This window comes from Oreochromis aureus, linkage group 23, assembly GCF_013358895.1.
Source record: "Oreochromis aureus strain Israel breed Guangdong linkage group 23, ZZ_aureus, whole genome shotgun sequence".
NCBI lineage: Eukaryota > Metazoa > Chordata > Actinopteri > Cichliformes > Cichlidae > Oreochromis > Oreochromis aureus.
The window spans coordinates 9,091,214-9,116,313 of record NC_052963.1 but is presented as its reverse complement, the minus strand read 5'-3'; the positions used below and the strand labels follow the sequence as shown (position 1 = coordinate 9,116,313).

The window sequence follows — 25,100 nt, the reverse complement described above, 5'->3', positions numbered from 1 at the left end:
ATTACATTTTTTAACACATTTAACCCATCTGGAGCACAGAATGTACAAACTTTGGACAAACTGCCCAAAATGCGTTGACAGAGACCTTTCAGGGATTTTGAGTTATTTTGCGCTCCAGATGGGTTAGTTGCATTAAAAATTTTAACTGCATTTTGAAGCCTCAAATTTAGTCTTCTGGACTCCAGTACCAACCGTTGGTTGGAGTGCTAAATTATCAGCGAATGCTAACAAATGCCATTGTCAGGCTGATTTCCTAAAATATAGGAGTCCAGTCCATAGACACATATGTCTGCTAATCGGCTCTAAATAATGTGCTTATTTATTTTTTCATGTACTTATGTGCTTGAAATGGGACCATGCACAATATTAATATTAGTGTTGACATTTGATAGAATTCTGAAAAGGTAGAATTTCACTCATCAAAACTGGAGCACAGACCTTTTGAAATGGGCTGTACGTAAAGCAGTTCTAATGAAAAATACTTTGAATAGACATTTACACTGGAACTGCTGTACATGCAGCAGTTCCAGTGAACTCCATTCGGCACAAACAGACTGGTTTAGTGAGCCGTATTAATGCACTTGAGTGACTGTAGATAGATCCACTGTAGATAGATCCACTGTAGATAGAAACATACATAGATAGATCTATCTATCTACATTCACATGGCTATAGATATGTACATATGACAATAAAAATAGAAAACAGTGCTATCCAGACGACCAGAATGAAAACTCAACAAAACAAAAAAGCCAGGCGACTTATTTACATGCTCATATTCATATATTTTTTTGGTTTGTTTTTATATTTTTTCAGTGAGAAACAGATTTTCATCGGTTCTGTGTTATTATTTCCACAATATTAATCTCTTGACTGTAATGCTATAATATGTATTATTGGTTCTTACAGCCAGTTTATTAACCATATAGCGTCCTCTCGGTGCTGTTTTTGTCTCACTTGAGATAAATTCTGAATATTTGGGGGTAAGGTATGTTGTCATTAAATTTAAGGTCATTAAATTGAAATGTTTACTATATATTTACTACTATATATTTATTATGAAGTGGGTGGTGGGGGCACTGTCCAAAGTGTCAAAAAAAGGTTCTGTATCAGGTTCTAAACAAGCTTTTTAATGCTCTAAATTTGAGAAATATAACTCAGGTTTGGAACCAGCCTCAAGTGGCCTTAACAGGAACTGCAGTTTTTGACACTAGCTTTAGCATTAGCTTTTTTACCCAGTTGTCACTTGATTTTAAGTGAACGTAAATGATTTTTGTTTTGTTTTTTTGTAGCAGGGCTCTGCGAACAGGACATAGAATATTTACTCTACCAGAATGAAATATTAGGCTGGGGAGTTATTTGGAGAGTGACTTTGCATTTTAAAATACACCGTACTTTCTTGCTGTCACTGCCATTAGCACACTGTTTAATGTTAATTTTGTTTTTGTCTAAATGTGTGAATGTGCTTTCAAGGTATCATTAAGTTGTGTAAATGAATCACACTTTTTTTTCTTCCTGTTTTACATCTCATGACTAAACTCTACATTACAAGCTCTTGGGTAATTTTTTTAAAGATTGTAATTTGTCACTCCTGCATCTTTGATTCTCTGACCAGGTCCTTCGAGATTATCTGTCTGGGATGGGTCACCGAAGAGGTCAAGCAATAGACGACTGCTCAAGTCTGTGATGTTCCAGATGGGAGTAAAATTTTCTCTAATTCCGTGACAAACCCACTTGGCTTTATGCAGCAGACAGACACAACCGATTGCGTCGGGACGGGGGGCAGCCCATCTGAAAGTGATCAGCGAGTAAGCTGCAGAGAATTACAACCCTGGGTTTGATGCAGATGATCAGTTGGCATTCCAAGGTTATTTTCAGCGGTTTTGATCTGTCATACTGTTTGGCTTTTTCTTTTTTTTCATCACACAGGAGCATGATCTGGAATAATAATGATCTTATACCCTATTAGTTCTTGCACCACAGGGAGGTTAAAGGTCAAGCTCAGCCGCAACTCATCTGGAAGTGGTAGCACTTCAGCGTCGTGTTCAAGGGCGCGCACACACACACACACACACACACACACACACACACAAAGACCAGCTTGCAGTTTGCTGTGTGATGGAAGGTGTGTTAGTTTGCCACTGTGCAGATCCCCTCACACACACACAGGAAATTCTTTTCGCTCACACATGAGAATCAACACTATTATGTCAAAAATTCTATACTTGACTTATGTGAATACAAGACCTTTGCATATATTTATGCTACTATTTTAGTTGCCTTATATGGCTGATATAGGCATCCTTTGGTTTTAGTGCTGCAGCCAGGCTATTTAAAGCCCATCAGTGTAAGAGGTTTTTTTTCTTGGTCTATTGTGAGAATCTCCAAGAGGAGGAGCTCTGTATAACCGTTTCAGAGCTTTCCCAGATGCATAAAACTGCCCGATAGATAGACACTGAAGTACCGGAAGTTGCATGATATCCCTTCGCGAATAAAAGGTTTTTTTTTTGTTTTGTTTTTTTGGGGGGGGTTGGATTGCAGTTGTTGGAAAGCAATGGAAAAATATTTGTATGATCATTTTTAGAGTGATTAAATGTAATTTAAATGATGTTTTGTGATAGATAAAATGCGTAAAATTGGTCAAAATATTAAAGAGGTTTAAAATAAAAATAAATAAACGCATTTAAATCTTACTCCAGGCTTTTATTCTGAAAGTCTGAAAGTCTCCGGGAGAGCCGCGTGCTGCGGTCGCCTTGACGCCGCCTTTCCTCCCTGTAGTCCACCTCTACAGCATGCAAATTACCGAGCAACTCCAATATATCGCAGATTGGTTAACTACACAGAGAGCGCGGCGCAGCGCGAGAGCAGGGCACGGCACGCGCTGTCACTGTATTTTTATTTTATTTTAAGTTGACCGTAGAAGCATAATTAGAAAAAAGAGAGATGAAAGAATAGCCCCGCTTTAATGGCAACAATGTTTTAACACTGTCGCCTCGAACCTGCAACTTAATCCTAATTGACTGTGGAGAGACTGGGAGGAGGAAGGCTGCGGGCTGCTCATCATCCCGGGACCGGAGTGAAACCTCACCGCAAAGGCTCCTGGTGTATCGGAATAATTAAGTGTGTGTGTGTGAGTGTGTATGAGGAACCGCAAAGGAAAAGGGAGAGGACTGACGGAACCTGTGAAGTTTTCTAGTGTGTCAGCCTGTTTTATAAGGAGAAACTGTTAGCCTGCGCGTCCCCCCTCTCCTCTTTTTAAAGGTGGTGGGTTACCCGCATTAACTGATGGACCAAGTACAGTGAAATTTGGACTTAAACATCGTCTTTCTTCAACAGTTTTGTCCGGTAAGTTTCACTTTACGATGGATGTAAATATTTTTCTGTCAGTGTTCTGTCAGTTATGGATCAGATGTGATTTATGGAAAGTTTATTTCTGTTTTATTCAAATTAAATAAATGCCCCCCCCCCCTTTTTTTCTTTTTTTTTCTTTTTATTGGGGTTAGCTTAAATGATAAGGAATCTGCGTCCATTACGGGCACGTTCTAACTAGCTAAAGAATGTTGCAGTGCAGTAACCATACAGTTTTATCCCCCCTTAAAAACTGCTATAAAACAGAGGGTGTAGATTGTCAGAAAGCACAGGCAGAAAACAGCTTTAAAGAAAAAAATAAATAAAAAATAGTGCCTGGACTTGACAGGAACAGAGAAGGAGCTGTGAGTTTTCCTGAGGGGGCTCCATTACCTCGAGCACACCTGGCTGTCTGCCACACACAGTTACTGTATCCTACGGCGCTGTTCTCCCCTATGGGAATTCGGACTGGTGTGCCTATGCACTGCTTCTTATTACATACAAGGAAAAATATATTTAAAAAAAAGACAAAACTTTGCAGTGAGTGGCTCATTTTTAACAGAGCTCTGTGCGGTAACAGATTGAAGCCGCCTCACACTTCGCTCTTCTCTCCTGGCGTTCGGCCATCACTAATTATATCTGTGGCGTATGAATATTTATTAGTGTTAGTGGTCACAGGTGTCTTTTAATGGGCGCTGCGTCATGAATTCTGGCAGAACCGAGCCAATCAGGAAGCAGAGCCCGCCAATTAATCTCGTTACGTTTTACACGGCGCTGTTATAGCGTGCATGTTCACACTCTGTAATAACAGACAGTTCAATAGACCTGCACTGCATTTGTGCCTTACTTCTAATCAGCTTCCCCCCCTTCAATTAGAGGAAGTGCAAGTTAATGGGGAAAGCACTGTCTGATTATCTTTAAGTTTGCTTAATTGAGTCTGGACCCCAATTTTTTGCTTGGATGAATAATGGTTAATAAGGTAATGCCCCAGTTATAGGCCCTGGATGGCATAATATTTGATTATTTATTTTTTTAATCACAACTTTCCTGTCTGGCTCTCTATTGTTAAGAGATTTTTTTTTCTTTTTTCCCCTCCAGCTTTGTAGCTCCATTGCTATAATACCTAAAAAAGTCACCCAGGCACAGGGAATTATAGAGAGAGGGGAAACAAGAGCTGATGTTTACTTGTGGATATCAGGTGGTGCAGTGGTGGTTAGTCCCCTACAACTGAACAAACTGTTTGCAGTGAAGGGGAAACACAAATATGTTTGAATAGGGTAGGTGTTGTCTGTAATGAGTAGCCAAAAGGAAATTGGCCTGACAGGTGTGAGTGGTCTGCGGATTTCAGAGCCAGCTCAGGGTCGAAAGTAGGGCTTCGGGCCAGGGTGAAACTTTATTAGTGTGCTGTTTGTCAGATGGAGAAATCCTGCAGTTATGTATCAGAGAGCGGAGATGAAGTAGGCAGCGTGAGCCCACGTAATATTGAATCAGTCAAAAAAAAAAAGGAAAAAAAAAGGCTGGAACAAGGGGCAAGGGAGTTGAACTATCTCATGCCTGTTGAGTGGGTGGATGTCATAATTATCATTTCTCCAGGATTGTGGTGAAGGAGGGCCGCGGGCGCTGGCAGAATCTCTCACTGATATGTGGGTGTAGTGGTGGTGTCGACCCTGTAGGGGCAAGCCGCATCACTTCCAATCCAGAGGAGGAAAGGGACAAGTCCTGGCGTAATTGGTGACTGGGAACACTGCAGGGGCGCTCGGGGAAAGTTGATAGACGGTCAGAGCGAGGGCATAAACAAGGCAGCACAGAAACACATACGCACTCTGAATCCATGGACTGCTAGGGTGGGGGGGCTCTAATCTGCTATCCCATGTCAAGCTAAAATGAAACAACCTCTAGCCTGACGCAACAAGTCAACTGTCTCGCATTCTCCGGCCCAAACTCCACCTCATTCTGTTTCAGCCCCCCAGGCTAAAAGCAGCCTGACTTTTAAGTATTAGTAGACGCACGCAACTGTTGGTGGGAGACCTTCAAGGGAAGTGGGGAGAAAAGACTGGGAGTAAACAAGGCTCTCTTTTCCTGCTGTGGAGAAAGGTTGCTGGCTTTTCATGGCCGTGTGTCGCAGCAGGCAGGTGTAAATTAGCAGGCAGGACTTGTCATAACACGATAAAAAGTTCCTAAAATACTTTGTAATTGTCAGAGAAAGCAATCAGGAGCAGTTAAAGTGCATGTTCAGGGTAGCACATTCCTGAGTAACCCCAGCATAACAAAGGAGTGACTGAGCACAAACACCTGGAAAATTCACTTCAGTTCAGTTTTATTTATATAGCGCCAAATCAAAGCAATAGCTGCCTTTAAAACGCTTTATATCGTAAGTTATAAACTGTGCCATAATACATACAAAACTCCAACAATCAGACGACCCCCTATAATAAAGCATTTGGCGACAGTAGGAAGGAAAAACTCCCTTTTCACAGGTAGAAACCTCCAGCAGAACCAGGCTCAGGAAGGAGCAGCCATCTGTTGGGACCAGTTGGGGCTGAGGGAAGGAAGAGAGGGATTTTCTTTTTTTTTTAAGTGCTTCTTGCTACACATAGCAAACACATCTGGGTCTGATCTGGGAGAGTTTTGGCACTAACGGCTCAGATGTTTGGGCCAGGCTTGGTGTTGATGTAGGTTATAAGAAGTGTAGTGTGGGCCAGATGTGGCCCAAATGTTGTAAGACACTTAATATAAGAATTGTTTAAGGTGGACCAGTGCAGTCAGTTAGCGCCAGATATGGGCAATACAAAAGTGCATACTTTGGTCACATTTTGGGGAAAATGTTAATATCTGGCAGGGATTAAATTATATTAGAGCATATTTTATGCTCTAAAATGTGTTTATATATATATGAGAACGGAGCTTGGTCCCCGTAGATATCTCGTAGTCTGGTTATTGGCTACTGCACATTTTCAACACACCTCAAAAACCTTTACAAGTTCAGCATTGTTCATTGTCTTGACACCAAACATTAACGCCAGCTGTTGAGCCTTTACCTATCCATCTTTCTATCTTGCCAAGCACTTTATGAATATTGTAAAACCTTCTGCTGGAAAAGTAGCACATAGAACTTGATGGGCTGCGGTTAGCATTCTGATGAAATGCTCAGCGAGCAGATTATTTAGGACAATAAACCCCCCCCCCGCCTTTGTTTGAAATGCAACACTCCCTTCTGTTGCAGCAGCGTCACGTGTGATGTGTACACATTTCTTGTGGCAGACGTGCAGCGTGCGCTGTGCTGCCTGTATATGCATTTAATCTGCAGTTTCTGTTGTGATTCCGGGAATTTCAGATGGCTCGGAGTAATCCATCTCAAAAACAAACAGGGAATTATGGGTGGCGTTGAGTCTTATTTTTGACTTTGAAGCTTTTGTTCTGATAACAGGTTTTAGCAGGAGCTTAGAATGCTGTCCAGCTTCTTTAACTTCCCGCTGTGGCTCTCCCACTTAATTGGTCTTGAAAGGTCTTGTTTAGCTGGACGGCGCAGGTCAGCTCGAGACTCTGCAGTTAAGTTGTCACACACTCAATTAACTGACAAAAAAGTACACAGGCTGAAAGGAAGACACCTTGAACTTAATCTGCATTGAATTTGCTGCCTTATGTGTCCAGACAAGAATTATGTAAAAATATACCAGCTTTATCTTCCTTTTAAAAAGACATTACACCTTGGTGTTATTGATGCAGTCAAACAGACATAACATCTATCAGTCTTCTCATCATCTAACCATGCACTCCTGCTCAATGGAGCCAGTCTGAAAATGGTTTTGACTATCGGTCCGTAAGCTCTGCCTCTGTCTGTGTGTACTGCTTAAGTCTGCTGCTGCGTCTGATACTGGCAGCTCCAATGAGTCTTCTTATTTCCCTTGACCATAGACTGGATTTCCTTCAGGCAAATTTGCATCAGCCAAAGTGTCAGATGGGGTGGAGTTTTAGTTCTACTGGCTCTGCATCATAAAGCAAGTTATACTGATTCTAGTATGACACAGTAATGAATTATGGAGGCGTCTGGTGAATAAACAGGGAAAGGGCAGAGCAGAGGGAGAATCAGAATTGGTGGTGGGGGTGTGTGTGTGTATGATCCATCTCCATGTTTCCCAAACAGTAAAAGATAAATCTGTGACTTTGTGCTAATCCTATTACCTTTAACGTAGCTAAAAAAGCTGCGCCGCCATCTTTCCATTTCTCCCATGAACACGCATGGGCTCAAAGTGTGCACCCATATGTGAAAATGTGCAGTCACTTATGACAATCATAGTCTAGGTCCTGTCAGGTAAATATAAAACACATACAGGCGCGTTTACATATGGCATGTACATTTTTTTTTCCTCTTTTTTTGCTTTTAGTAGGCGTCTTGATGAATTGTCACTTGATCACATACCATTCAGCTGTTACTAATGAACAGAGCCACTAGCAGATGTGGTCATAAAAAACAGCTTATGACTTTATAGTAATTTGTTCAGTTGGTAAACTCGTCATGGTTGTGCTGAAGAACAGTAAGCTAGAGTGTAGTACATAAGGCTGAATATCAAACTGATAAATCAAACTGATTAGATCCTTCCAAGTGTTGGATAATGTCTCGTTATTTGACACTAAATTTTAGTATATTTGAAGTAAATCTCATCAGTGTTAAAGAGCCAATCAGCAAACAGCATACTAGTGCGAAGATCTAATGATCTCAGTGACTGGCTGTCTAACATGTAGTAGAGTTATACAGAGAAAATCTATCTTACAAGTACATATTTTTAAGCTGTGTTTTAAAAAAATGGTTTCATATCTTCTCCAAGTAACTAAAGTCTAACCAAATGTGAAGAAACAACTGCTTTGATTCTACATCCAAAAGATGTTTGTTTTGTCCTGATAGGATATCAGCTGAAGTTGCCAGTCTGTACTGTTGTGCAATAAACATTTGCACAATATTTTAACCAGGCAAGTCATTATGAATACATTCATATTTACGGTGGTGGGCAAAAAATGGGAGGTAGCTAAAAAAGTTATATAAAGGTTAAGAACCAAGAGACATCTGAAAACACCTACTGATAAACCACCACCCGCTGGTGCTTTAGGTTGGTTCTACAGAAGGTTTTTACAAAAAAGTACCTTTAACTCGGGAACTTAGGCGCACATGCATCGATTGTTGTATTTTGAAAGGCTTACATCAGATAGCAGGTGTAAAAACTTGTACAAAAATTATTAGATTTGATGCCAATATCATCAAAGCTGTTAAAACTGCAATGCATGCATTAAAAAAAAAGGCAACTACCAAGGCCGACTGTATGACAGATGTGATGAAACTCTTGAAATAATGGAGCAAAATGAGAGAGCAGGAAGCTGCTCTGTGTTTGACTGCAAGAAGAATTAATCAGCCAGGACCGGATTTTCAAAAATCATTTTACATTTCCCAGAAATAACCACATGCCCAATTTGAGGACGACTGTGAACTAATTGTAACATTACTGCAATGCGTGTGGTGACCCCCTTTAATTCCTGGCTTTTGTGCGTTTTTAAATATTTGCATGAATATGTTGGATCTCAAACATAAATGCAAAAATGGGTATGTTTTTATGTTCTGAAACTGCTTCTATGTGTAAAATGGTAAAATAACTTTCTTAATGGAGCTTTCCTATCCTAACGATCAATTTTATGAAACTGGTAACAGTGAGGAAAACATATTGTTTAATCCTTGCTTTAAAAATCATTGAAGACTCTAGTTTTTGAATGATACCAGTCATAATAGTACAGTTAGGTTATCCAGATATCCAGCGTGATCACAGTACATGACATTCCATCATGTCATATGAAAAATGTACTTACAGCTCGAGTGTGTTTGACAATCATTTTATGTATTTGTAGGTTTTTTGGAAGGTCCCAAGTTTCTATAAATTCAAATTGAAAGTTTCAAAATAGACCAGTATTGGTATATTTCACATATCTAACTAGAATGCATATGAAAATATAAAAATCTTTTTTTGTTGCGAGTTAGTATTTTTAGAGATTTAATATAATTTAAGTTTCTATTTTCAGATTTTCAGGTTGTCTATAAACCCGCCTGCATTTTTGTAGACCACAGAAACCAAGCTGTGATTAACTGACATGACAGAATGTTCTAGGTGGTGCCCTTTCTTTTGTTTATTCTCAGTAGCCAGGCCTGTCTACCTATAATATGTGACTCCTTTGAGAATGAAGTTTTTGTTTTTTTCCAAGTGGCGGATCTACACCTATTTATGGAGCGAATCATAAGACCGTCATTACCATTACCCTGTGGCCCTTTTTTATGGAGGGCATGCTTTAAAATCGACATTAGAAACAACTGAAAGGCTGAAAAGACTAAGGATGGTTACACTGGAGATAGAAAGATATGAAACACTCACTGCATATTATCAAAGAGCTATCTCATAATGATATAACACAACAATCTCTATTAAAACTGTGTTCTACTTTATTTAGAGTATTGGCTTTGCTTTTCAGTTGCCTGACTTTCCAGGTAGGACTGAAACTAGATTGAGTATAGTGAACAAATGTATCTACACTTTGCCAGTCCTGCTGGTGAGTCACTCCTGAATAGAAAGTGTCCTTCTTTTTTTTTTATTTTTTTTTTTAAAGCGACAGTAATGTATACAGAAACATACATCTGTTTGGTGCAGATGACTCTTCTTACAAAACATACCTTGATCCTACTATACAGTGGCGTAACTCGCCTGCTCATTTCAGGAGAACTAATTACTGCACATTAGTTAAACCAGTGGTTCCCAAAGTGTGGGGCCCGCCCCCTAGGGGGGGCGCAGAGCTATTGCAGGGGGGGCGCGGCATGAAAAGGGAAAAAAAAACAAAAACAACGCTTGGACACTGCTAGCACGGGGCGCCCACACAAACGCAAAGCAGGAGATGAAGCATCGCTGAATATGTTTCCAAACCAACTTCATTCTAAGCCAAAGACTAGAAAATATGGTGAAGCATATCCTCCCTTTGGCTTCACCTGCACAAGTGCTGAGGTAGGTCTCCCTGCAGAATTAGTTTTCCCTGCATCGGGAGCAGCGCTGGGCTGTTCAAATCACGGACAAACAGTATCCCACAGTTGTTTATGTTTTTGAACCCATTTTGTAGAGGGTTTTTTTGAAAAATGTATTGATAGCAATGTTGAACATTATTACACAGGAAAAAAAACAACTACATGTAAAATAATCACACCGTGACGCCTCTGCCTTTCTAAATGGAGGGACAGTAATGGCCTGTATATGTAAGCCTGTAAAACCTGAAGATAGTCAGATTAACAGTAACAGTATTTTGTCTCTATCTGCCATTCTGCAATTCATCTCATGTAAACAATAACGTGGCGCACAGTGTGACGTGAAAAAGGCACATACCTTTGATATTGCGTGAAGAACTCTGTATTCCTTGTCCACACGTAAACGCAAAAAAAAGGAGTTTTAAAAAATCTCCGTTCTCGGTGATTCGATACGCCGTTTACATGTGCCCGAAACAGCTGCGCGTTCAAAAATACCCATGTAGGTGCGGACTGAGCATAAAGAGTTGGTAGTTTATTTTCTTACTACCTGTAATTTATTGCAGATTATTTGTATTTGCTTAATTGTTTAATAAATGTTTGAGGTGTGAAATAAACCGCAATGGAGCAAAATATGGGTGGTGTGGTTGAAGGATGTGTTTGTGTTTGTGCGTGTGCGTGCGCGCGTGCACGTGCGGGGGTGGGGGGGCGCGAACATTTTTCTTGTTAAACAAGGGGGGCCCAGCAAAAAAAGTTTGGGAACCACTGAGTTAAACAGACCATTTGAAATGCAAGCCTTCTAAATCAAGCTTGCCAGGGGAGCTGAGCCACCCCCTCTTCCCTCCCTATCCCACACTGCCTTTGTGTTTCTATTATTAGTTCTATCATGCATATGTTCTCTATCAGAAATTAAGGCCCACCAGCAGAGAGCAGAAAGTGAGGAAGCTATGCAGTTACACAAGGTAGTGAGTAAGCAAAACTGTGGAGTTGTGTCAGTTAATGGTCATAAAGATGTATTAGGTTTCTATGCATGATGAAGTTCAGTATCTGCTTATGACTTACCATAGGGATGTGCTGCCAGCTGTTAGAACTACTGAACAACATGAGAAAAGCAGAGAGCCAATCGAATTTCTTTCTTTTCTTTTTTTCATCAGGACACTGATGATGTTTCTAAAGATGCAATCCTTGTAGCAGCCAGCAGAGCGTGTGCTATCAGCCTCACTCCCCTGATCACCAAGGCTGTGTGCTTCCAGCTCAGCTAAAATGATCTTTGTCGGCCTGTTTGAAAGCACAGTACTTCCACTAAAACCTCCACCACGCTGAAACAAAGGGCCAGAAAGTTCAGTCAGTGTTAATCCATATATATTGTATAAAATAGATGTTTACAGACCCTTAACAGGTGGACATACTTTAGTTAACTAAAACTAAAACTAGGAGCTAAAAAAACTCTATAAACTTTTATTTTTTAAATTAAAATCTAAATCAGTCATACCTACTGCACTTACAAAACTAAAATCCAACTAAATATAAACAGCTGAAATGTCTTTAACATTGGTTTTTGGATTTGTTTTCATGCATGTTTGATTCAAAATTGAATAAATGCAATTCAGTCACTTTCACTTGCGCTGGCACACAGAAAGTTTTGATAAACGTTTCAGCACAAGCACTGCAAGCAAAATGAAGCAATAGATCAACAATTCCGTTGGGAAACACGTGATATCGCTCCATTCACAGGGACTTGACAGGCAAGAGCTCTGAAACCTGATACTTGTACATGTGAATCCTCATTAACCATACGCAGAACAATACAATGTCTACAATTGTTTTGTAGAATCCTAATCCTAAACCTGCTTGGATTTCAGTCTCACGGTGTTGGGACAGATTATATTTACATTATTGCTGCGGGTGGTGAACGGGTGGATTAAACTGTCAGAGAACTTCAGACTTCAGTGAATTAAACTCTACTCTTTCAACCACCTTGTTGTCAGGATCCATTAATCATCACAGCTGCAGGTAGCCTAGCAATGAGGAGGACTAAGGTCATAAAATGCTAAGAACCGAGGTGACTAATGCTTTTAAGAGCAAGTGAAAAGCCAATAATATTATGAGATATCCACAAGACATCTCGGTGAAATGTCCAAAACACCAATTTGGAGTGACTTTTATCACTCTTGAACGACCTAAGAGAATGGCTCTATCCGTCGGGGTGCCACTAGGGATAACAAGTCTTTCATGCTACATCAAGTTGCCTCCTGCAACAGAAGAAGGAATTATGCCTTATGGGCTATTTGTGGCTCTAGCGTGCTTTACTTACTTTGACAGTGACGAGGACAGAACACGACTATGACTGTGTTCATATTATCTAAAAATAATGTTCGGAACTGTCAACCGGATGGGGTGCATTCATACTTAGTACAGTGCAAATCCAGGTCCTTGTTTTGTTGTCATATACTGTATCTATAGTGTGTGTGTGTGTGTGTGTGTCTTTTTCAATCCACTAGAAACTATGACAAATGTACAGATGGTAAAATAAGTGGTGCTGCAGTGCCCTGTCAGGGGCGTAAAGCGTGCAAAAATCAATGGCAAGCAAGGGCACACGAGCTTTTCAGTAAGGATGGCATGCTTAGTATGAACCCTGGCTTTGCAAATGAATGCCCAATACAGTTGTCATTTTAAAGTTTGTCACAGTCAAGCTGTGATAAAGCCACATTCGGTCCATTCATACTGAAATGCTGTCAGCAGTAAGATGTCTTTGTCAGAATCCACAGCAGTGTGGATTTTTGGTGACTTTTGCAAAGGTCTGCGCAGCTCCATTGCTTTCTCACACTACTTATGTGATGCATTAGATTACAAAGTAATGAATTCTGGACTCATCTGCCTGCTCGAAAGTGACTTGACCTACAGAAATGTTGATAAGAATAAAACTTGATTGCGGTGTTTCTAGGGCTGCGTGATTATGGCAACCATATCATTTAGCTCAATTATTGAAATCTTGATGATTTCACACAATTATTGGTCACCTGATCAAACATGCTGCATGTATTAAACTTTAAAGTTGAAGCAAATTTCATATAAGGAGAGGAATTTTTTTAACATGATTCAAATGAAGAAGAATTAATAAACTTGAAGAACAGGAGTTGAAAGAGGTTCAGTGAGGGTGATGCATGGTTGTCCTCTATGGAGTTAGGCGTACACTAGCGGGTGTTTTTGACCATAAACCCAGTTTCGCAAGGGCAGCCAGACGTCCTGGCTCACAGCCTCCATTGGAGGATGTCTATGGGGGAAACAAGGGGCTGTTGTGTGCTTTAGGTGACCTGTGCAGTAGCTACGGGGAAACAATGGAGAACTAAGACCAACAAATAACCGGCACCTCTGCCGAGCACCACTGAAAGTGGACTGAGAGACCAGCAAAGTGTTTGAGGCAAAGGCAGCTGCAGGCAGACCTCAGTGATCATTCCACAGGCTTTTTACAACTTCCTTTACACCGATTAGAAAGATTACTTAAGGTCAAGATGAAAATGCTCCTGTGTAAAACAAAGGGGTACGCTTCATTCATAACACACGCAAAAGTGAGTTTCATATTGAAAATGCATGCAAAAAGTTTTTGGATACACTTGTCTTTGGTCATTTAAAGTCATTTGGCTGCTTACATCATCTCAGATATCATGTGTGCACTTGTCTGAATGGACACACTAATGAACATATAAAAAGACAACATTTATTTACAGCAGTGCTGTAAAAGTCTGTGTGGAAGATGAGCATTTGTGTATTCATGGCTTTCTGTGTGAGAGTGCTCGCACAGTCACATAGAAGAGGCCTTGTCACTCTGACATATTATACCCACGGGGGGCAGTGGACTCACTGTGGGTGTTCCGTGATATTATGGAGTGTTTCACTGCACTGGAACAATACAATTTATAACCGGTCCAGCAGAAGCATTAACAGGGTGTTTATTGGTTTTATAAATGGACAAAGCCTCCTGCGTATGTTCCAGCGATGGTAAAGAACCTGGCCTATGATTAATATTCCATCAACAGACTTTTTCCTCACTTTCTCTCTGATGTCTCGCTCTCCTCCGCTCCATGCTGCTTTTCCTTTTTTCTTTTTTTTTTCACTCATCTGATTCAATTTTGGGTGATGAGTTGGCTTCGCTTGCATGCATGAGGAGCGATCTCATAGGGCTTCAGTAGATCTCTAATTGAATTGTCTGAACAGCACGAGATGAACATTTGAATGTGTAAAAAAAAGAGAGTGCAGCAGAAGACTGGCACTGGAAGAGTGTTTCATCTCCTGCGCCCATCACACCGACTTCCATGCAACATTGATTGCTTGAAAAATGGATCAGTTAAGAGGAGTCTGTTTGAAATCCAGTAGGAAGAGTGCATCAAACTACTGCTGTTCCATATCTGCTCTCTGCAGTGTTATCATGCAGTACGCGATAACATCTGTTAATAGTCTTTGTTTTCCATTTCATATTATCCTACAAGCCATTAGGGTCACAAAGGTGAGCGCCTTGGGTCCCATGACTTGCACCAGACTCCTGAACAATCAAATGTATATAAATAATAAAAAGGGAAATGCTGCAGTTATTATTCAGCACCAGATTTGGGAGATGTTGTCTGAATATTATTCAAAGGTTTGACAAATGAGATTTTTGTGTCTCATTTTGGTTTGTCACATTATCTTTAATTGCTAAACACGAGTACATAGTCACATTTCTCAATGTTCTGCATAGAAATACGTGAAAATGATTATTGCCTAAGTCACAGTGATGTCTAACTGTATAAATGTGGAAGTTGTTCACAGCTTAGAAATTTTGCCAATGTTTGATTTTACATTCATATCATCTTTTCACATATGAAATATGTGAGTATGTCTTTTCAAATACAGACTTGTTGATTCAAATGTTTTCTTTTATTCTTGTTGCTTTTTGCAATAAGAATTCAGTAGCGAAAGACTGATTTCTAAATAAACCAAAATAAATGTCATGCCTTTCCACATGGACGGGGGGAAAAGCAAGCAGCTGGAAAGGTCTAAGGGCAATTCCACCACTCAGAGAAAATTTTGGCTGTGAAAGCTTAAATTTGGTGGCCTCTAGCCAATTCTGATACCTCTCTTCCATCACATTACCTCCTCTTTTAATGAGTTTGCTTAGCCATCTGTAAAGATAAATTATTGCAGAGACCATTAAATGATAAATGTCTATTGATTCTTAATCTACGTTTTTATTTATTTACTGACCGCTTGACTATAGTGTTTTGAAAACCTGCCAAAGTGATGTTAATTAGAAACATAAACAGATACATCCATGATTAATCCTTTACAGGAAATTACATTGACCTGGCAGGTTCAACACAGATATAACACCACATATGCGAAATAGCAAAACAATAACTATTCCTAATAAGGTTCTCCTATATAAATACATAAAACAGCCAATAACTAACATAACTAACATTTTGGTGCAGTCCCTTTGACTGAAGGTGCTAGTGTTGATAACCTCTGGGGCATGGAGTGGGTGTGCCGGGTTGATCATAACTGATTTCAGCTACAAGAGCATTCTTCTGTCCACCACCTGCCAGACTCTCTCAAATTCACTCCAATCCATAAAGTCCTTAATTCTTCCTCAGTTTTCTTCCTTCTCACCTCATTTGATCAAGAATCATAGGAGGGGAAATCATAGAAACATACACATAGATTATTAAGATCACACTAAGTAAAACGTAGACTGCAGAACCCCAGAATGATGTGTTATATTTGGGATTTTATAAATGGCATTCAACTATTAAAAAGTTTAAAACTACAACACGGTATTTAAATCTCTTTGCTTTGTGGATTGTTGGTTGGACAAAAGGGAAATAATAATCTGACACTTTCAATTCTGTACGACATACCGGATAGATGACAGGAACATAAATGCAGAATAGTCTACAGTTTAAAAGACATCATCACTGTTTGAGAGACATTTTCATTCTTTGTGTATCTAAACAGCTCAGTGAGTGATCTATAATGAGTTACTTGTCTTTCTCAAAGAGTGGTTGGTCTCCTTATTGTTGTACTCCTGTCCAGGCAGATTCAGAGCGCCAGATTTCCCTCGAGGCAAGAACATACAACTAATTATTCCCGTGCATTCTGCCTGATGTTGTGGTGATTCCCTGTAGAAATGAGTAAGGGAGGGGATCAGGAGATTATTAGTGCATTTAGGACCAGATTTACTAAGCAGGTCAAATTAACAGGAGTTTGAAGGTCTGCTGTTGATCTACTAACACAGAAACAGACAGTGTATTTCAGTAATATCCAATTCAGAAACTTGTGTAGGGTCACGGATGAGCAGAACAGATGAGGGTGTGAGGAATTGGCTAACGATGCAGGTGCGGTTTGTTACCTGCAATCTGACGAATATGTTATTAGCATGGGTTTGAGAGCATCTGTTTCTCTCAGTAATCAGCATGGCAGGGAAGCAGTGAAGAAGAAGCTGTTTTCTGTGGTAGAATCAGAGGTGTTATTGAAGGAATGTAATATCCATCCAGCCATCTTTTTTTCCCCCTTCAGCATCTCCCACGTGCAACCTGCTCACTAAAGGGACACCTGTAACAGCATTGTGGGTGAGGTGCATACATTAGCAAGAAAGCGTGCTCCATGGAGGAAATTTTTTAAATGACCTGAGGAGAAACGTTTGTGGACTACTATGGTTGTCTCACCTGTATGCCGCTTGAGTTTGGTGATATATCAAAAAATTTCCACTCGTGGCTAACCACTATTCAGCAGTTGCAGTTTTACTATAATTAAAACAACAGAAATCACTCAGTCGGAAAAAAATACCATCAGTTAAAAACTTGACACCCAATGTCTGCGTTCGTGTAGACTACGTTTTTCTGCTTGGTGGGTTGATGGGGGTTTTTTCACCTCCCTCCCCCAAACGTTGTAAACTTTTGTCTTGATTAAGCACTGCAGGAATTATAGGTGTTGCACATTTTCTGTGCCTTTTATTGAATTGTTTTTCTTTTTCCAAAGCAATGTAAGAATACCATTCCTTGGCAGTCAGTATATTACTTTTCCTTTTATTCCCCCCAAAAAATAAAGACATCTGAAGAAACTTTTCTTTCACCGGCACACTTTGTGTTCTGGCCTGCTCATGGTTGCAAGCGTTACAGTAAAGTGCAAAATGCTGCAGCTGAGGACATGCTCAACTACTGTAATAACATTACATTATGTGCTTTCATTTAAATACTCCCCAGGCCAGATTTTGCAGTCTGAAACAGAAACTCGTCCAAATGGATATGCTATAAAGCTAGCCAAAGAAAAAACTGTGTCCACACAATTCCTTTTACTACAGCTTCCTTTTTGGCTCTTTATGCACTTATGAGAGTTGGAGCTGGTGCCGTCTGAGTTAGGTAAGAGTTCAGTGACATTACCAGTGATGTATTACTTTGGTAATGTAACGAGTGTCTTAGGGTTTTTATATTTCTTAGAGTTCTCGCTATTCAGTGTGAGGAGTGCAATGTCTCCATCGGTTATTGCAGATATGTGGAGAATGACCTTGGGGTATATGCCTGAACCTTCAAAGATGTTAAAGATGGAGTTGTCTTGGTTTTCATCAATACTGTTGACTTTACCCTCTGGCACAAAAAATGTATGGAGGCATGGTGAGGGAGGCAAAAAGTTGAAAGAAGGAAAGAAGAGGAGAGGGTTGGGGAATAACTTCAGAGGTGTTTTAGCTTCATGGAGCTGATATCTTCTCTCTGTTGTCTCCCTGGGTAAGGTGTGTGTTGTGTGAGGATTGCTTGACTTGGTAAACAGAATAATTGTTATATTTATAGTCAGACTGTAGTAAGCATTTAAAATCTGAATGTCCGATGTGTTTCAGAACAGTAATTAAGCTAATTGGTACATGAATGCCTTCTGGTCCCCTGGTCTCTATCTCTAGGCTATATAGAAAATGTAATTTTTTAAAACTTAACAAACTGTTCTCCAATTAGAGGACAAAAAAAACAAGCATTCAAACTGACACATCAAAAACTTAACATTTTTTGTAAGTCTTTTTGTTGTTTTCCCCGAAACAGTAGAGTGGTTTTTGATGATGACTTCACAGGGTGCATCTCTAGTCTGCACACCAAAAAAATATTTTTTCTATTACTGCTTTAGGGCACAGGCAACTGCAAACACCCCCAGAAAATATGCCCCACATCTCTCTGACTTTGAGTAAAGGGGAAATGTTTCCTCAGCTTTGTAAAGAGAGACGGTTGAGTATCATTTCGATAGATATCTTGAGTCATAGCTTTCACTCTCTGACAAACACAGGCTGGATTGGCTTGCCCCGTCTTGCCAGAATGAAGCTTTCCAGTTACTAATCGCATTCGTTAACAAGAACGGCTGTCATCTCTCACGTCTTTCCTCTTTGAAGAATCCCATTCGTTAACAGTGAATATCTAGATGATTCTTGATCTAGGGAAGATGTCTACACTTCTGCACCAGTCCCCCGAGAGTGATGTAGCCTTTGATCCATCGGGATTTTTCGACTTAATGTAATGGATTTCGATGTGGTGCACAGGCTGCTCATCATTAAAATCAGATTTCAGCTTTTCCCTTGTCATTCAACATAAATCCTGCTCACAGTGGAGTTTGATTTTGTTTTCAGTGGACCGGGCTGCCCCTCTACACGCTTCGGTTTATTGCTTTGATATAGTTTGTAAAATAATACAGTCAAGAGTATTTGAAAGAATTCAGATTTATGAATACAGGGTTGGCTCAGATTTAATTCTCTTTGAGTCCAGCCTCATGTGAGTTAGCTGGTTTTGCAATAAAACGGGGTCATTTATTTCACGTTCTAAATGTAGAATGCTTGTTCTAAATGTTGCTTTGACATGGATTGAAGTGACTTCTGCATTTGCATGACTCACACTACGTCTTTGTTCAGACGAGCCTGCATATAAAGGGCAGAGAAATCAGTCAAATGAGTCCTTCTCTCTCTCTCGCGCTCCCTCTTTTTTTCTTTTTTTTAATAATGTACCATTATCCCACTGAGTCATTGGGAAGAGTTGCTGTCTGATCTCAGTCCTCACCCTGTGGAATTTATTTACTCATCGGTAAAATGCAGTGCCCAGGGAGGTAGTCTTAATTCTGAAGTTTTATATTGGATGAATAGGCGTGCCATTAGCTAGAGATGATGCTACATACACTGAGTAAAGACAACATAGGTGTAAACATTCAGAAAGAAGAGAATACTTCATAGAGTTTCTCACAGTTGGTAGGACATTTCCACCCCTTTCTGTAAAACTGTTAACAACACCTTACTAAACCTCTGAGAATGCTGGCAAAACCAGTCGCGTCAAAACAGCTTTGTCGGAGCTCAGTAACCACACAGTGTTTTCAGATCACACACACACACAGCCTACAAAAAATAAGACCACTACTGTGCATTCATTACACACTAAAGTGAAAGAAAAAATGATGAGAACATGAAGCTCCAAGATTTTTATACAGGAAAAATAAAGTGTGTGTGTAGCTGCTTCCAATTCCACTAAAATCTCACAATATGTACATTTGCTGTATAGTAGATGTTGGATTTTGTGATGGCCAGGGACGATCAACAGAGATCCGTTTGTGCTCTTTGTCCTGTTTGCCTCACAAGTTTGCGTGAAATGCATTCATGTATTGCATATCTCATAAGAAATTAATACGATATAATTTACTCACAAAGATGGTCTCTTTCGTACTGCAGCATAGTCATACATTAAGAAGTCAATAAATCAAGTGTGTTGCATAAGAGAAAATTCTGTTTCGTAAATAAATCAGAGTTTGCAAGTATAAATCTAAATATATGTAAAACATGTTGACTATAAGAGGGAGTGGGAAATTCTATTAAAACTAATGAGAGTTTCATTAAAATTGACCACAATGTGTAGAGAATATTGGACACTGTTAGCATTGTTTTCTAGTCTTATATATGTTTTATGCAATTAAGGCTGTGCAAGGACAGTTCTACACTACATAAAGGCTTTGATCCAAGAACTGTGTTACTCTCCATGCATATGATGCACTCATAAATATCATTTTACACTTTTACACATAAATAACATAAACTTTGGCTGTTGTAACATATGAAACTTAAATGACATTTGGATCACTGAGAATGAGACTGAATATAATTTTAATGCTACATGGAAGTGGCACAGTTATTTAGGACAGCGTGTTTGAGTTTGACCTCCTGCAACATAGATGCTTAACACTTTTCTTTTTTCCTCCCCACTCCTTTTGCCCATCCTTTCTTCACAGATTTCTCAGGCCGAAATGCCGCCCTGTGTCATTTTCATCGGCTTGTTTCTCGCTGCGGTCCAATCCCAAGATATCCATCCCTCAGAGGCATCATCCTCCATTAGTGAGTCTTGTGACTCCTTGTGCTCCTGCGAGAGAAAAGACGGCATCTTTCATCTTAACTGCGAGCAGAGAAACATCAGCAAAATCTCCCAAATCAAAGTCCCAGCAGGTGTGCCCTTCCACCTGAACCTTTACAAGAATGACTTGGTTGAGCTCCGTGCTGAGGAAATGGAAGGGCTTAAGAGTGCCCTTTCACTGCACATCGGGGGTAATAGTATACAAGAGCTGGAGCCAGGGGTCTTTAGCACTCTCGGATCGCTGAAAAAACTCCATATAAATAGCAATTTCCTCGTCACACTGAAAGAGGACACTTTTCAAGGCCTGGTGAATCTGGAATTTCTCCAAGCTGACACAAATTTCATACGGGTCATCGAGCCAGGGGCCTTCAACAAACTGATCCGCCTCAAGGTCCTCATCCTCAATGACAATTCCATCGAGTTTTTACCCAGCAACATTTTCCGTTTTGTACCACTCACCCACCTGGACCTACGTGGCAACAAGCTCCAGACACTGCCCTATGTCGGCTTTTTGGAGCATATCGGGCGCATAATGGAACTCCTCCTGGAAGACAACGACTGGGTCTGTAACTGTGACATTTTACATTTAAAAATCTGGATGGAGAATATGAGAGCCCAATCATCAATCAGCGATGTGATCTGCACCACACCACATGACCTCAAGGGGTCCATTCTGGCAAAGGTGAAGCGGGACATCCTCTGTCCATCCCACGCCAATATTCCCTTAGAGGAGCCGTCAAAATCACTGGATATGGTTGTTACTCCCTCATCCAAAGTAGCTCAGATTCCCAAGTTGGTCAATGCCAAGGATGACGGCAGAATCCCGACACCATCTCACATTCCCAGCAGTCCTTGTGTGGAGCACTGTTCTTGTCACAATCACCCCGTGGCTGGGTTTTTGATGCATTGTCAAGACCGAGGAATTCAAAAGGTGTCAGATATTGGAATACTTAAGGAAAGCCCAACTAAGCTCGTTATGACGGGAAATATGATTCAGAAACTTCTGAAGTACGACTTTGTCACATATGATAGTTTAGAATTGCTCAACTTGGCGAACAACAGAATCGATTACATTGATAATGAAACTTTCCTCAGCTTGAGCAGCTTGAAAAAGCTCTACTTAAATGGCAACAGAATTGAAAAGCTGTTCTCTACCATGTTTGTAGGACTGCACAACCTTGAATACCTATATCTGGAATACAACCTCATCAAAGAGATTGCTCCAGGCACATTTAATCCCCTGCCAAACCTGAAGCTGCTGTCATTAAATAACAACCTGCTCAGCTCTCTTCCAGCGCAGATATTTCGCAACGTGCCTCTCGCCAAATTAAACCTGAGAAAAAACCTGCTTATGCACCTGCCAGTGAGCAACGTGCTCGATCAACTCGACTCGCTGGAGCAGATTTATTTAGAGGACAACCCCTGGGACTGCAGCTGTGACTTGCTCAGCCTCAAACAATGGGTAGAGAAACTGAGAAAGGACACAGTGGTGGGCTCCATTTTGTGTCACATGCCAAAGAAAGTGATGCAGACCGACCTGAGAAGCCTTCATCATGAGGTGCTTTGTCCTGGTTTAGGGACCTACCACCCATTGCCCTCAAATGAAGAGAGTGTGACAGCCTCCCTGGGGCCCAACAGCGATGACAGGAGTCTCCTCATCTCACTCACAGACACCATCCCACTGTCTGTGCTCATTTTAAGCCTTCTTGTTTTTGTCCTCATGGTTATATTCTGCTCGGCTGGGCTGGTGGTGTTCGTCGTGCATCGGCGGCGGCGGAGGGCGAAGAAAAAAGCAGCAGAGGAGCAGCCGCGAGAAAACACCAGCGGTAGCTCCCCCATTCACTTGCATTACAGCATGTATGGGCAGAAAACCACTCACCACACTCTGACACAGAGGACGGGGTCCGCCACTCTGTACGAGGACAGGTCGCACAGTCCCATCGTGCAGATCTGCCGCAACCCCACCTACTGCTCTCAGCACAAGGAGCACGACGCCGATATGGATTATAACCTCGACGAGCCCAGCTCCAAGCATCACCTCTGCCGGAGCATCATGGAGAAGGAGAACACATCGCCCCTCACGGGAAACCCCAGCTCAAAGTTCAGATCCATGCCCGGAGAGTGCCCCGCGGAGTTCGTCACTCTCAGCAACCCCAACTCCTTGTACAGGAACATTCTGGAGAGGGAGAAGGAGCTGCAGCAGCTCGGAATAACGGAATACCTGAGAAAAAACATGCCTCAGCTTCAGCCCGCTGTAGACATGCAGGTCCCAGGGCACCAGGAGGAGGTGAAACTAATGGAGACGATTATGTACTCAAGACCGCACAAGGTCATGCTTGAGCAAACAAAAAACGAGTACTTTGAACTCAAAGCTAACCTGCATACTGAACCAGACTATTTGGAAGTTCTGGAGCATCAAACTGCATTTAACTGAGCTTATGAAGTTATGATAAATATATATATATATATATATTTATGAAATGTTTGATCTAAGTGCCTTGTCCTTTTTGCCCTGTTGTACTTTCCACAGTGTGAAATATAAATATAGATATATGATGGGCACATCTCTTAAATTGTAGCACAGAATGTAATTGGTTGACTCTTTTGTTATGTTTCATCTGTTGACAGCCATGTTATGTAGCTGGTAAAAGGTGTCATTATTTATGGCCAAATGTAACTTAACCGCTTAATCTCCACAGGACCACCGAGACGTCATTTGAAATGTAACATCATCTTCAAAGATTCAGTTTGCTGTGGCCAAAACAAAACCCGAACCTAACCCTAGACGAGTGTGTGCTGTCTAGGGTTGAGTTCAGGATTAGGGTTAAGGGGAACACACCATTCACACACAGACTGTTAGATGAAAACTACAGAGCATCAGTTAAACAGCATCAGCTTCTGCTTTCTGAAAATACCCTAAACCCCGACCCTAATACGAACCCTGTTGGATGTTTAAGAGGTTAAAACTCACAGTCTGTTGAACAGACCTGTGTTGAAACCAACTTTTGGTTTTTTTTTTTAATGATTGATTAAATCTCTGCTGTGTTACTGCAGCCAAATGAATCGATCCACATAGCCCCCTCCCCATCCCCCTCACGCTCCAACATCCTGACGGAATAAAGCAGATGTTTGGGAAGAAGTGAGTGAATTTCAATCATCACTTGACCCAGAAATGCTGTTTAATCAGTTTACCCTGACTCTGGGTATGACCTGATTACATCTTCTGTCAACATAAGCCAGCTGGATTGCCGCAACCAGAATGCTCATTGTGCCGTAGAGTCAGCAAATTGCCAACATGTACATAAAAAAATAAATATTAAAAAAAATACAGGGATAGGAGTGCAGTTTGAAAGCTATCCTTCTGTCAGTTATTTGACACGACATAGGAACTTTATTTATTTTTGTACAAGCTACTTCTTTATTTCTTGAGTCAGTAAGTAGAGCACTTCAAGTAAAGTATATACACCACTGTAATGTTGTAAAAATGCATTGCACTAATCAAATGCCATAAGATGGTGCATGACAATCAGAGTCCTGCTGAAATTTTTTGTTTTGTTTTGGTTTTTTTAACCTTTTGTGGAATATCATTGATCTGTGTGTGTCTGAGTGTCTGTATGTGAGACGTGTGCCACTATTTTCTGTCTGACAACAGCATTTGGGAACATTGTTCGTTCCTCATGCTCACATTTATTAACTTCCTGGAACGAAACATTGCCCGAAAGCGAGTGAAGGTCCAGTTTTCCACAGACAGCCTGATAGAAAACAGACTCCAGCCGACTTCTCTCTGTTTCCCAGCTCACATTATAAACAGCTGACGAGTTGGCGAGTGACATGTGCAATGTAGACATTGTCGTTATTCTGGATTTATACTATTTGCTCTTCATACTCTTGGAAACTCAACATTTGGAACGGTTCATGTAAGCACACACTCTGTAGCTTTTCTACTTAACTAGAGTTAATTATTTATTCTGTATATTTTGTATATACTTATGTTCCATTATATCTATTGTTTTTTTGTGTGCCTTCAGTGCTGTACAGACTATAAACAGAACTTGTAATTGAAAGAGGAAATAAAGAATTGCAGTATACATATGGTTCGTAAGTAATTTATGGCTAACTCATGTATACATCCAGCCTGTTTTACTTTCAAGATAAAAGAATTCAAAGCTGCTGCTTTTCAACACCGCGCACTCTCTGCGCTAATTGCCACATCAGGCACTCGAAAAAGAATGACATTTTCTCTCATTTTGCTATCAGTCCTGCACAGCATACATGTGTGAGGATGTACTTGTGTAAACAACATTTGGGTTTTTTTT

The 25,100-nt window shown here is 40.6% G+C and overlaps 1 protein-coding gene across 1 annotated transcript; it reads left to right on the top strand.

Annotated features, from left to right (window-relative positions):
* The first annotated feature begins 2,816 nt into the window (after positions 1-2,816).
* Positions 2,817-24,866, top strand: slitrk6 (SLIT and NTRK-like family, member 6). The gene is made up of 2 exons (XM_031730851.2): positions 2,817-3,345; positions 20,666-24,866. The coding sequence occupies exon 2, from the start codon at positions 20,681-20,683 to the stop codon at positions 23,216-23,218; it is 2,538 nt and encodes an 845-aa protein (XP_031586711.1). The 5' UTR covers positions 2,817-3,345; positions 20,666-20,680; the 3' UTR covers positions 23,219-24,866.
* The last annotated feature ends 234 nt before the right edge of the window (positions 24,867-25,100 follow it).